At 39.1% G+C, this 13,235-nt stretch overlaps 1 protein-coding gene across 1 annotated transcript in view; it reads left to right on the top strand.

Annotated features, from left to right (window-relative positions):
- LOC145772123 (protein fantom-like) overlaps positions 1-13,235 on the top strand; it is a 31,211-nt gene that overhangs the window by 6,814 nt on the left and 11,162 nt on the right. Inside the window, exons 4-25 of the mRNA XM_082583962.1 lie at positions 195-295; positions 925-1,070; positions 1,259-1,422; positions 2,390-2,534; positions 3,025-3,145; positions 3,358-3,476; positions 3,913-4,052; positions 4,457-4,567; positions 4,753-4,872; positions 5,007-5,125; positions 5,643-5,744; positions 6,243-6,314; positions 6,812-7,005; positions 7,573-7,642; positions 8,151-8,280; positions 8,631-8,713; positions 9,084-9,240; positions 9,758-9,912; positions 10,677-10,802; positions 11,175-11,341; positions 12,006-12,354; positions 12,833-12,886. Coding sequence (XP_082440088.1) covers positions 195-295; positions 925-1,070; positions 1,259-1,422; positions 2,390-2,534; positions 3,025-3,145; positions 3,358-3,476; positions 3,913-4,052; positions 4,457-4,567; positions 4,753-4,872; positions 5,007-5,125; positions 5,643-5,744; positions 6,243-6,314; positions 6,812-7,005; positions 7,573-7,642; positions 8,151-8,280; positions 8,631-8,713; positions 9,084-9,240; positions 9,758-9,912; positions 10,677-10,802; positions 11,175-11,341; positions 12,006-12,354; positions 12,833-12,886 — 2,945 coding nt within the window. The remainder of the gene's footprint in view (positions 1-194; positions 296-924; positions 1,071-1,258; positions 1,423-2,389; positions 2,535-3,024; positions 3,146-3,357; positions 3,477-3,912; positions 4,053-4,456; positions 4,568-4,752; positions 4,873-5,006; positions 5,126-5,642; positions 5,745-6,242; positions 6,315-6,811; positions 7,006-7,572; positions 7,643-8,150; positions 8,281-8,630; positions 8,714-9,083; positions 9,241-9,757; positions 9,913-10,676; positions 10,803-11,174; positions 11,342-12,005; positions 12,355-12,832; positions 12,887-13,235) is intronic.

Raw genomic sequence — 13,235 nt, 5'->3', positions numbered from 1 at the left:
CAGTATAATAACACCAGTAATTTAAATAACATGATATATTCTACTGGTGCAAACTAAGCTCATTTATCACAACATGTATATATAAGGTGATAATCTGTTTTTATTAACTAAATGCCTGGTGGTGAACAGCCTCATTCAACTTTTATCAGTTGTTTAAGTTCAATGAAATGTAGATTGAACTTTTCTCATTGCAGCATCCCGATCCACCAGAGATGTCGATTTGGAGGAAACGATTGAAAATCAGCAGGACAGGATTCGACACATGTGCAAAGAAAATGAAACACTGAAACAAAAAGTACTTCTTTTTATAACCAAACTCTGTTGATTGTTATTTGTATATGCTTTTGTAACTCCAAAGAAACATTCCTGATGATGTGAATTTTAGAACAGCAAGGCCATTACTATTGTAACCGATGATTTAACGCAGTATTTCCCTATCTATCTCTTGGCATGTTCATTGTAGCCCACACCTTGAAAATTAGGCAAGGATTCAAGCTAACATCTAACTTTCTAATGTTGAAAAGAATCCTTAACATCGAGAACACGAACAAGCACATGGTGAAATTTTGCTGTGATTAATTTACGATTTTTTTACAATCGCATTGAAACTACATAATAAAGCATTGAGCGTAAAGTAAGTTTAATTATTCTCAAGTAAAATGCAAATACTTATCCTAAGCCTACATTGACCCCCAGAAGTATGTAATACCGGATCACACCACTTTCATGTGGTCGTGGATGACACTAATTTAATTGCCCATTTACTAATCTACCGTCCACCATGGAGAAACATGGCTGTGAAACTCCATGAAAGAATAATGTGGTTCATGGACTAGATACGCTAACGATCCTAGATATACAAAGAGTTGTGAATCTTAAGTCTTTCTGTGTTTCAACAAATATCTTTAAAATCATTACTTTCAGCTTTTGGCTTCCCAGCAACAAATTATCACCCAACGCAAGAGACAAACTCCATACAACAAAGTGCCATCCAGAATTGACTCTGGGATTGCACGCAAACATGGAGAGAGCTTTGATGATCGACGTGGAGGAAAGTCAGATAGAGCAAGGTTATAAACGTCTTGCTCTCTTTCATGCAACAAACACGCTTGTCGTGGCAGACTTGATCCTTGTGACATCAGAAATGTTAAGTTCTCTTACATCATTAGTCCTTAACCAATGTTGTCTTCATACATCTTAAATCCTTAAACAATGTTAAGTCCGTAACTGAATCTTCTTGTTGTTTTTTCCTTTATAGCACAAGAACCACATCTCCTCGGTCTGGAAGATACGGACACAGTCTTCTGGATGAAGCTAGAAACGAAAATCATCGTCTTCATCAACAGGTCCTGGTCCTCCACGAGCAGATTGCAAGGATAGAAGATGACAACAAGTCTTTGCGGATGAATATCAATCAAATAAGTAAGCTAAGCAACATCTGCAAGTCCGATGTCATCCACTGATGGCTATCCGTGACATCTTCCATTGACAACTTTACCCGGATGCGAATTATAAAGCGCATGATAGCCGCAGCCGATTATAAGCTATACAAATTAAGAATAGTTGCTGTATAACGTCTACGTAGTCATTTGACAAAGTTATAACGCTTATTTGACGTAGCCTACGCTATGTAGTGATTACGCCGAAATCTCGCAACTGCGCCACGCTGGATTCATGTCACTCCTGGCATTTACAATTAATTGTTATACCGGTATAGTTAAAAACAAAGCAGCTGAAGGTTACAATCTTAAATGATGTTCTATATTTTCCGCCTTATTACCACAAACTTGAAGGTTTGAGATTTGATTTTCGGTAGTTGGGTCATTGGAATGGTTCATCTATTGACTGTGTGCCGACTGGGGTGTTGGAAAGAAATTTATTTGCCCGACACGAAATGATTCATTATTAAACATGTTTGGAAGTGAAACAAAGTCGAACCATTTTACGAAAGTTCGTTTCGAAATCGTCTTGTTTCGAACTTTTTAAGCGTTAATAAAACCATGAAGAGTGCGTAGCATTGAATTGCGATTTATACATTCTTCCATCACTGTGCTTTTTCTGCTGGGCATCAGCCTAGATGCGATAAAAGTCTATTCGCGAAGTAAGTCCATACTCAGTTACTGATCTTCTGGAAATGAGAAGATAAGGTTCTCATCACACTAAGCCTTCGGCACTAACGAGAGTGGGGTGGTCGGTTTCTTCGTCTCGGCCGCCTTTCCTTCAGCAACTACGCCCGCCCAATTTATTACACCTTAGGTGGAGGTGAGCGGGGTTTTTCAACAAACAGTTTAAGCCGGGTATCAAACCATGTTTGCATTATTAAGACGCCAACGCCTTCTCCCCTGCGCTTTTCCATTCACAACGTTTCAAGCTGTTATCTGTCACTCAGATGCCGCACATGAAGATGAAATATTAAACCTGCGTGAGAACGTCAACTCCAAGCAAAAGTCGTCACTTGGAGACAACATTGAAATGATCAAGATGCAACGTCACATGAAAGATAAAGCGAATGACGTCACCGCAATGCAATCAAGGTTAATTTTAAGATAGATCTAGATTGGTTGGTTAAAAGTTTTCTTTAAACTTAGTTGTTCTTTTAGACTAGTCTGTCTTCCAAGTTCTTTACTAGACTAAACCTTTGAAACCGTTGTGCTGCAAAAAAAACAAAAAACGTTACTCTACCATATTTTTTTCTGATTATTTTTTTTCATTTTTGATCAGTCTTTTTCTACTGTCAATTTTGTGACATAGATCATTAAAATATACATAAATATCTCGCTGAAAACAAAACTTGAAATGTGTTTGTATTTTTTGTAGTACTACTTTTCTTCTGGTGATCTATCAAACTTTGATAGTTTATTACCCAGTCGGCCAATCAGTTCTTTTTCTATAGATTTAACGTCTGTAAGCATTAATTTAATGTAAATATGACTAATAATTGCAGCCTGGAAAGTATGGACAAGGTTGTAACACACTGTGCTCAGCGAGTTACATTTTGCGAGAGATGAAGTGTTTGTGTTTCAGGTACTCGGAACTCCAATTAAACTACCAGAGACTTCGATCGAGCTATGACGAAGTAATCCTTGAAATGGAAAGGTTAAAGTCCCGTTTAGTCCAAGAAGAAAACAAAAACTTGTCTCTGCAGGTAAGATCTTGCGTTAATGAGGTTTTTGATTTCTACGTAAAATATACAGCATTACGACTGGTCATTGGATAGATCCACCAAACAAAGCCAGTTGGTAGATTACGCACTGAGTTATACGATTTATCAAGTCCTAGTGATTGTTTGATCACAAACTGTGTACACTTGAAACACGTTGCTTACTATGAATCATGATAGTGTCGTCTGTTCCGCAGAACTCATTGAAGCACGGTGGCACGCACCAGCAAGTTACCAGCCAACTACGCGAGCAGGTCAGAGAACTTGAGCAGGAGGTTAACATACTGAAGGAAGCTAACGATAGATTGACTATGAGGTAACAAAATGTATTTTTTATTGCGCATTTTATCTTAGAAAATCTTGTATTGAGATCTTCTTCATCAGATTGATCATGTTTGATTAGCTGTGATCTCCCATGTGAACTCCTTTCATTCTGTTCTGTCTTTTGTTTTTACTAGTTCTTCCGACATGCTTATCATTCCCGTAATTTGCTTGATATTGTCAAAATATTTCATTTTTATCTTCTTTTTGTTCGTTTGCCATGCATCATCTTAGTCAATATTAAATTTTTTAACGTGTTTCTTCTTGCTATGTGTTCTATTGAGGTCTGGCTTTCGTTTTTCAATAGCATTTCAGTACTTGCGGTTGTGGTTTGTTAGATGTCGTAGCATTGTTTGTTTGTCTGCCGTATCTTGTGATATCTGATGTCAACTATCGCGTTATTGAAGCTAACGTTAGCAACTATCACCCAGCGCTTTCGATGTGCAAAAAGAGCAGCAATGGCGGGAATTAGAAAGGAAACTCCGAGTTCAAATCGCCCAACTGGAAGCAGCCATCCAAGCAGACATGAGCGACAAGAACACCATTTTGGATAAAATATCCAATGAAAGAGGTAATACCGTGCTACGGTGGTCACTGTTCGCCCCAGTGTTGACAGCTAGTGAGAAACTCCTTATTCTGCCATGGAATGGTGTGTAGGCATACAACCTATGACGTGGCACCTAAAGAAATAATCTTTTTTAAATATTTGATTACCTGGCTTGCATTAAATTTATATCACAAACGAAACAAAATTCGGAATCTCCATGAATGCTAGTGGATATGTTACCACTAACAGATGCTTTTGCGGTTTAATGACGTGTTCAAATGAAGGCTCGCAATAGGCCACTTGATGCTACTCACGATTCTAATCTAAAATTTCTGACTCTAGTAAACTTAAAGATGCAGATCAGGATTGTTGGCTAATTCCATTAATCTTTTGTTGGAAAATGTCCTCATCAAATTACATTTCTTTAGGCTATGCCTCCCGCATCCAATCACAGAGCAGGAAGATCCATGAAGACTTGGAAAGAGTCAAGCAGGAAAACTCTGAGCTTCGTGAAAGACTTAGAATATATTCTGCATCTGGTAGTATTTTATACTCGGCTTGATTTGTTTTTTTATTTACCGTACGCAGTAACGTATAATTCAAAAAACAAAAAGGTTTCAAAATATGACCAACCTCCAGTATTTTTCTAGTTTGTTTAACGTCATTTGGTTTCTAACTTTACCACTGCGATCATAACATCTTTCTCCTTGTCTTCTTCTTCCAGAGGACGCGGTTGATGTTGATGAGCTCCGAGCTGCATTGGCAAATATCAGGAAGAAGAAACATGACGCCATTCAACAACAAAGACCGGATTTCTTAGAAAACATCGACAGCACACCGAAAGGTAACAGCCATTTTGATACTTCAAGATTAATTGTACCAATTTTAAGCCCTCATGTGACATGCGTTGACTTTTTGTTGGACCGCAAGAAGGCGCAGTAACGACTCTTCGGTAATGTCTTACTTTATTTCAATCAGATTTGGAAACGGAATTTTCAGAGCTGCAAGGACAACATGCTGAGACGATTCAGGAGCTTGACAAGACACGGGAGATGTTGCTGATGCAGCACAAGATAAACAAAGATTACCAGATCGAGGTAATTCGTGTCTTCTAGCAATGTCGAGCAAAATTCCATCATCAAAATTACGTAATTACATTACGTAATTTCAGCATGAGTGTGTTTATAAACTGATATAGTTTTCAATGAACTAAGAACGTCTTGACAACTAACATTTTGTGTCTGTTACAAGCGAAAATTTATTTAACGATTCTAAAGTTAAGTAGTAGCAAATCATAATAACTTTAATGAGTAATGGTGCTACTCTCCGTTTTTATTTCAAAAAAGCGTGGTCTTCATCCCGAAATACCAGAGGTCGAAAAATTGTCTGCAGTGGCTCCTCCATTTCTATCATTGGCTTCTTGAATTTTTAAGTTCCTTTTTTTCAGGCCATCTTTCATCAGCAACGTAAATGTCTTTCCAGACAGCAAAATTTGTCATTTTTGCATTGCTACAACGTCTGCAAACGCTGAATCAATGTAAAGATGACGGATTTTGCTGTCTGGGTTATCGTTATCTATGCTGGAGCTTTACTCACGATCACTTTTTGCATCAGGTTGAGAGTGTTACCAACCAAATGGAAGACATAAAGAAGGAATACGAAGGGAAGTTGGAAAGATATGCAAGGCTGCTGGATGCCAGGGCTGCCAGAATCAAGGTTAGATAGTTTGTAGAGTGCAGTGTGTTTCATTGAGATGACCTGCAAGAAAGAAACTGCAGTAAGTGACAGATGATTTACGTTAGCTGCTTTGACTCCGAAGGCTGGCACTTGCATGACAACATATCCTCAACATTGCTATTGGTTTGGAATCAACTTCTTCAAAGCGGCTTATTCAAATAAAATAGAAAGTCTCGAAACAAAATTTAATTTGTGTGAATCGATGTGAGTACTCACTGAGTAGGGCTGATGGAGCTACCTGGGTTTGAAATATTATTTTTCAACTTGTAGTAAAACACTGTGTCTCTATATTTGGTGGTCTTCAGCCAATTCTCTCTGTACTTCTAGGTGGGATTTAACTCTTAAAATAAGATTTTGTGCTGGTTTTCACACGTTTGTTTGCCGGTGATCGATTTAAATAATATGTGAGTTTCATAAGGAATAACTTCATTATGCTATAATAGAACCATTTAGAAACCATAAACAATGTTGTTTCAGAAACTGGAGTCCCAACTTCATGACGTGGCTTATGGAACGAAACAGTTCAAGTTTCAACCTGAGAGAGATGAGGTTTGCATTACGTTCCAAATATCGTTCCAGCGGTTGTGTAGAGTTGTGTTTTGAGATATGGTAGACACTAGACATGGTTTGTGAATTGATAACTCGACCATAACAAGTTTCTTGATACCGTATATGATGAAACATTTTGCAACGTTAAACTTCACTTGGTCGGTTGTGGACCCAGTCAAGTTAGGAATTGATGAGCTGCATGGTTGACAGAAAATAATTTATCTTCTTTTCATGACCAGGACTTACTGCTGTACCAAAAATGTGTGGATTTGTTAAAGTTTTTTTCATCTTTTGCGCAGTTTTAATGAGGCTTGTTCTGTCCAATCACTTTGTTGTTGATGCTAGGTTTATCGATAATGCGGCAAAATTACTCACTAGCAGTGAAAAACTTGAGTGAAAAAAAGCTAACTTGCCTAAATCCAAAATTTATAAAACTGCTAGTTTTGTTAGTTGCTCATTATTTTAACGGATTTTATTAGAAAACTTTTCATTACCAGATCGACGTAGACGAATCTTTGGACGAAACCATTCAATTGGAACGGGGTGAAAATCTTTTTGAAATTAATGTTTCCAAAGTCACTTTGAACAATGATGCGATCATGGCTCTGGACGATAGAGAGCCTTCTTTATTCATTACGTATGCCTTCTACGACTTTGAATTGGTCAGCACACCTATATTGAAAAGCTCAAGGTAAAAACCAAGTCGGACAATTTTTGATTAATCTTTGAAGTAAAAGCATCTAGCTGAATCATTTGCCTGCTGATAGACGTGTTACGTCGGTGTGACGTATGTATGACGTAGGCTGTTGTTGTAGCCAAAGATTTATTTCGTTATTTCTGGATTCTAGCTTTTTGATTTTTTTTTCTCATGCGCCTTATGTAGTTTTTTACATGAAAAAAGGTGTTTTGTGGAATTGAAGCACTGCTCTGTTTGTGGGAATCTTTATCCTTCTTTGAGAGCTTCATCCTGGCAGTTTCGCATACTTGTGGAGGCTTTGAACAACTGACGCAGGCCCGGAACCAATCACCGAAATTAATAGAGTAAAGTTTCCGATTGCTGATCTGTTGTCTTAAGTAATCCATCTACTAAGTGCCGCTGGATAGCTGTCTTTAAAATTCGTTGCTCAAGCTCACGTCCTGTGAATCAAACCAGCCCCACTTAATCTAAGTTTTTACCAACTGTGTTGTTACGCGCTGTGCTATTAAAGAAAAAAAGTTAACACACATGTACAGTAACTATTGTACGTTTGCCTTTTAGTCCACGATATGACTTCACAGCGCAGTTCACAGTTAAAGTCGACGACTTATTTCTCCACAACCTTCAAAGGGTTCGTAAAGAGTTTTCTTGCATAAAAAAGTATTTTTTACATTAATTTAACATTTTCAGACGTTAAATCAATGTACGAAAGTGTGTGTCTCGAACTGTTTGTTGAAAGTAATTCAGAAGTAGATATAGTTAAGCATGTTCATTTTATTGTATTTGGAAGCGTGTTCGCTTTGGGAATAATCATCACATCAGACAGCAAAACCCGTCATTTTTACATGGATTCAATGTCTGCAGACGTTGAATCAATGTAAAAACGACGGATTTTGCTGTCTGAGAACTTCATGATATGCAAAAAAGTCAAGCCACTTTCATTTTATTTACTGGAGGTAGAAATCGGTTTTAGCAGCTATAGGTGGGCGAAGTGATCAGCTCTTAAAATGTTAATCGTGTGCTTTCCCTGGATTGAATTACTAGCGTCGAACTGTATGAGTATTTTCCTCTGTATTACACGTTGATACTTCATTTTCTTTGTGTTGGTTGTCTTTTGAAAACAATGGTTATTGTGCCAGGAAAGCACCGTCTTTGAGCTGCACCAGGCGATGGGCATAGATCACCAGACAGTGGCCTCTTGCAAGATAAGGTTCAATAAACTTCTGGACACCCCGCAAGGAAAACTCCATGGAACTGCCACAATCGTAGGTGAGTTGCACCATCGCCTTGGCCCTACTGGGCGTAGGCTTTAGAGCAGGAGTTTTCGAATAGTCCCGTTATATTGCAAGATGTAAAGGTCATTAGATGATTGCCAAAAGTCAGCACTGCTTTAGTGTGATGTTATACTACTGCTACATTCTGAAGCCACAACAACTTGCATGACAATATGTTCCATGACAAAAGACGTGGCCTATATTTTGGCCGTACGTTGACCACTTTATGGATCACTAGGCTACGGCCCACAGAGCTTTTTGGCAACCACAAAACCCTTTGCCAACAACGTTTAGTAATTCCTGTTGTAAATGGTACGACGCAATAAGCTCTCATTGATGTTTCAGGTTTGAATGGCAGCAACTACGGTACTTTGGATTACTGGATCCGACTTCGGGTTCCCATGGACCAAGCCATCAGGCTTTACAGGGTTTGTTTCCATCAGTTTTAAATCTTTTTCAGTTTATGAACCGCATTTTTCATACATTGCGAGGACAATGCCTGGTGACTCAGAGTTGATTTTTTTTACTTGCAATTTGTTAAATTTTACACCGAAAAACGCAGTGGATTATATGTCAATCTATGTAAGCCGAAATGACCAACTTTCTCGTGCAAGATATAACTTAGAAATTGAAATTATAGATGAAACTATAAAGTTGCTAATGCGAATCGCTTTCGAACTCATGAAATAGTCTCCAGGAAAGCTCAAGTGGGTCATTAAACGTAGGCGTCAATCTGAAAATGACAGATTTTGCTGTCTGGGTACCACTTTAATCTTTACGGTCACTGTACGATTCCAGGAACGCACGAAAGCACTTGGTTATCTGTCAGCAAACACCGCCGCCACTCAGAAGACGCTCGAAGTGTTTGACTCAAACATCCAGCCTCCAACTGGCAACAGCAATCAACTTCTGTTGCAGATCATGTCATGCAACCATGTCCGGGGTCGTAGAGAAGGTGGGTCCTTGCTTTTGCTTTATATATTTGGTGATTATGAGTTCACTGTATCGCATTGTTGTTGATGTTTATTTTTGAACACCTTTGGCCTAATTTATCCATGGCGGTTAAAGATTAGTCCGTGGTCGTGAAAGCATCGAAGCGTCTTTGCATGTGTCTTAAGCCGTGTCATCGATATTTATCCAAGGCACAGTTACGTGCTCTGGACGCGGTTTGAATTTACAATCTCCTGAGCATCAGTGGGATGCCCACACCACTATGCCACGCAATCGACTGGTTTAACGATACAAACGCACGCAGCAGTGGCGGATCCGGGAGGGGAGATTGCTCCAACCCCTTCTAAATAAAGTAAACTAAGTTTATTCAATGTGTATTTGCAAGGTCGGATTAACGTAAGCCTACACATCATTGTGTTTTTTTGAAATCGCCATCCCCAAGCCTACTTGCTGGGTCTGTCCATGAATATTGTTAACTTTGGTTTGTTGACACCCATGACAATTTGAGTCACCTTTTCAAGGTATCCAACCAAACATCTACTGTGTGTACAAGTTCTATGACTTTGCCGATCACGACACTGTTATCATACCCAGCACCAACAACCCACACTTTGATGACAGGCAAGCCTATCCGGTGGAAATGAACGCAGAGCTGGATGCTTACTTGAAATCTGAGGTAGGATTTATTCTACTCACTTCTCCGTCAATGAGTGATCTTGTACCAGGGTCCACGAATCGAACTATCACGTGTAAGAGACGTTAGTTCTGCTCTTGTAGTGAGTAATTGAGCACCATACAAAATAGCAGCTTTTCTCATCATTATAAGTTCGTGAATGAAAGTGTCATTGGCAGATGACAGACAACCAAGTAATCAGGATGAACCACATCACTCTGTCGTCATCTGTCAATGGCACTTCCATACATGAAGTTATGATCTTCTTATTGTGTCACAGAGCATCAACCCAAGAGCTGCAACCCAGAGCATCACGCAAGCTCTTGGTCCATCGGTGATCTCGGTCAAGTCTTGTGCAGAGCATTTTGCATTCAAGCAGATGTTGCTTCGTTTGCTCCTGTCCGCACTTAGTGTTTCCTGAGAAATAGTCCCAGTTCTGCATCAATATTTCACATCTACCGATGTCAGTTCTCAGTCGGTTAGACATCACCGATATTCGTGAGAGAAGAAAATGAAAATAAATTCGTTTGCATCACGAGAGAAGAGCTTCTTTTCTTTAGGATGCTCTAGTGCTCACTACTAAAAGTGAAGCACAATTACCTTTCTAAATTATACACTGTAAATGGAAGTGTTTCAAAAGTTCAGCTGAATATGAAAGAATTAATCTTTCAAGGTTTAAAGTATTTGGTATAACTCGCAGTGCATGGATTTAAATTTGTTTAGCATGATTGGTCTCAGCAACATAACAGCAAATCTATGTCTTTTAGAAACTCACCATCTATGTGTTTGACGACACTGATCCGGATATGACGTCATATCTTGGCAAGGCCTCAATTGATCTCCTTCCGCTGGCACATGACAAAGTCATCAAGGCTCCTTTCCAACTCTTGAAGGTACAGTATTAAAAATTGAATGAGACTGTTCATTCGGTATTTAATTCAATATCATGACACGCTCTTATTCAGTAAAATAAGAAAGATATTATCAACACAGCTTGGGTATTAAGCTTTACATTAAGTATCATCAACACACTCGTCGTAGTCTTGTGCTCGGGGATTATATCTTTCCACCTCCGCAGAAATGGAGATGTCCATATGTATCCCACAGAATTGTTCAAAGCTTCTGAGTTTGTAGCCAATCGATCTGGTATCCAAAATGTCTAGCTTTAAATAAAGCTTACTTCAGTTTGCACTAGCTCGATCTTTCAACTAATGCAATCCTTTTGACGTTGTTTGATATCTGTTTTCTGTATTTTTTTCCTCAAGAGCGACAATTCTGAAAACGGAACTGTGGAAGTTGCCGCTAGGTGGCAGCTCACTTACACGTCACCGAAAGGTGTCATGAAAGGTGAAGGATTACTTGAAGAGGAAGAGGAATTAAAAGAAGCGCAAAAAATAATAAACAAGCCACCAGCCACTCCGAAAAAGCGACAGTAAGAGCAAACGGTTGTGTGGCGCTTCAAACCAGTGTGGCGGCCCAGGAGTTGCATCAGGCCAGAAGTTACCCAAAGTTGCCAAATTTTGAAACAATTCTTTGTTTTGACGTAAATTCCGTTTTGAATCGATCTGTGAGAACAAAAAGGTTTCTTTTTGACGAAATCTTGTGGCTTTAATAACGGGTTGCTCTCAAATTGCTTGAATTTATTAAAAGTTGTTCACTTGTACCTGGCAACTCTTTTTGCGTAAATATAAGGTAACTTTTGGACTGATGTAACTCCAGTGCTAATACACCCGACGATAAAGTGGGCTACTTCACGTTTCTTCACCTAACTTAGCTCTAAGTTAACCTCGGCGAAACTGTGGGGTTTGTGATATCACACTGCCAAAGAAACATAGCACGTGTTGTTATGGCAAGCGCAACAATATTTAGGTTAGTCGTGTAGCATACGGATCATAACATTTTTTGAGCTCCATCATCGTCTTTATGTTCTTTCCTTGTATAGAGGAAGGTGACGGTTGTATGCAATGCATCATTGTTCACGATCATGAGATCTGATCTTCACTGGAATAAAGAAAAAAGATGTGCAAAGAAATTAAAGCTTCATGAACCGCGAACTTTGTTCTTTGTTCGCAATTGATTGTGATTTGTGTTTTCAGGAACGTGGTGTCAAAGTTATCAAAGCCGAGAGCTTCATCCACACCCATGCTGAGCAAGAAGGATGAGTTGAAGCCGATCCTTCGAACATCCGACATGGCGTTCTCTTATCAGGCATCTGAGCCGCTGAAGCAGGAAGAAGAAAATTTAATTGACCATGACGAACCAGCGGAGCGTGACCAGCCGTACCCACTAGATCGTGACGAGCCAGGATCTTTGGACCAATCAGAACAACCTTATTCTTCACTTACCGACAAACCAACTCCGAAAAAAAGAGAAAAATCAATTCCAATTGAAGAAGGCTCTTCATTGGAAAACAAAGAGACCGAAGAGACTTCGAGTAGTCGTCCTGTACGTATAGTTATTGCATCCAGAAGCGGATTCAGAAAGTAGCCTTAGGATGGGGGCGATTGCGATAAAATACAATGATGTGCAGGTTTTCATCAATCCAACCTTGTCAATACTCTGTAAATAAAGTTAATTTATTTTTTGTCTATGGAGCGATTGCCCCCTTCCTTGGACCCGCCACTGACTGCATCCGTATGAACAAATTACATGTGTCAATGCTTTATCAGAAGTTCTCAACGTTTCTCCTTGCTTACCCCTTTCTGACTGTCTATAGATGAATTTACCCCACTAGCTTTTTCGATTCACAATTAAGTTATTTATCCCACAATTTAGTTTTCTGATTTGGTCAAATTATTCCATTGATACATGAAAACTATCCCCTAGGTTAAATTTACCCCGGTTGAGATCCCTGTTTCAGCTTATAATACACTTTCTGGTGTGTTTTATTGCAAACTGTTTTTCACTTCACATTTCTTTTCAGAGCAAGAAGGTTTCTATTGTTGAACCAGAGAAGCCAATCGCTTTAGCTCGATCGGTAGGATTGTTTGTTTAATTATTCATTCCAAAGTTTCTTTACTTGAGGTACCGAAAGGTGCATCGGTAGGTTTTAAATGTATTGTATGTTCTTACCCTCAGAAAGTATGTTTTGAAGTTGAAACCTTACAATACCATGGTTAGTTGGTTACTGTGTCGGCCGTTTCAAAACGTCAACTTGCCATTGAACTCTTTCCACCTTTCATCCCACTGTGTGGACTGTGGAACCTCAGTTTTCAGAGTAGTCTATCATGCACATTCTCTCCTTTCAATTCAAGAGCTTTCGTATCCAGTATCCAGTCGTGTGCTCTCTTTCCTCTTTTTTGGTCTTCCATTCTTCTCTTTCTAAC

This window comes from Aplidium turbinatum, chromosome 6 (assembly GCF_918807975.1).
Source record: "Aplidium turbinatum chromosome 6, kaAplTurb1.1, whole genome shotgun sequence".
In the NCBI taxonomy this organism is placed as follows: domain Eukaryota; kingdom Metazoa; phylum Chordata; class Ascidiacea; order Aplousobranchia; family Polyclinidae; genus Aplidium; species Aplidium turbinatum.
This window is presented reverse-complemented; position numbering and strand designations above follow the sequence as displayed.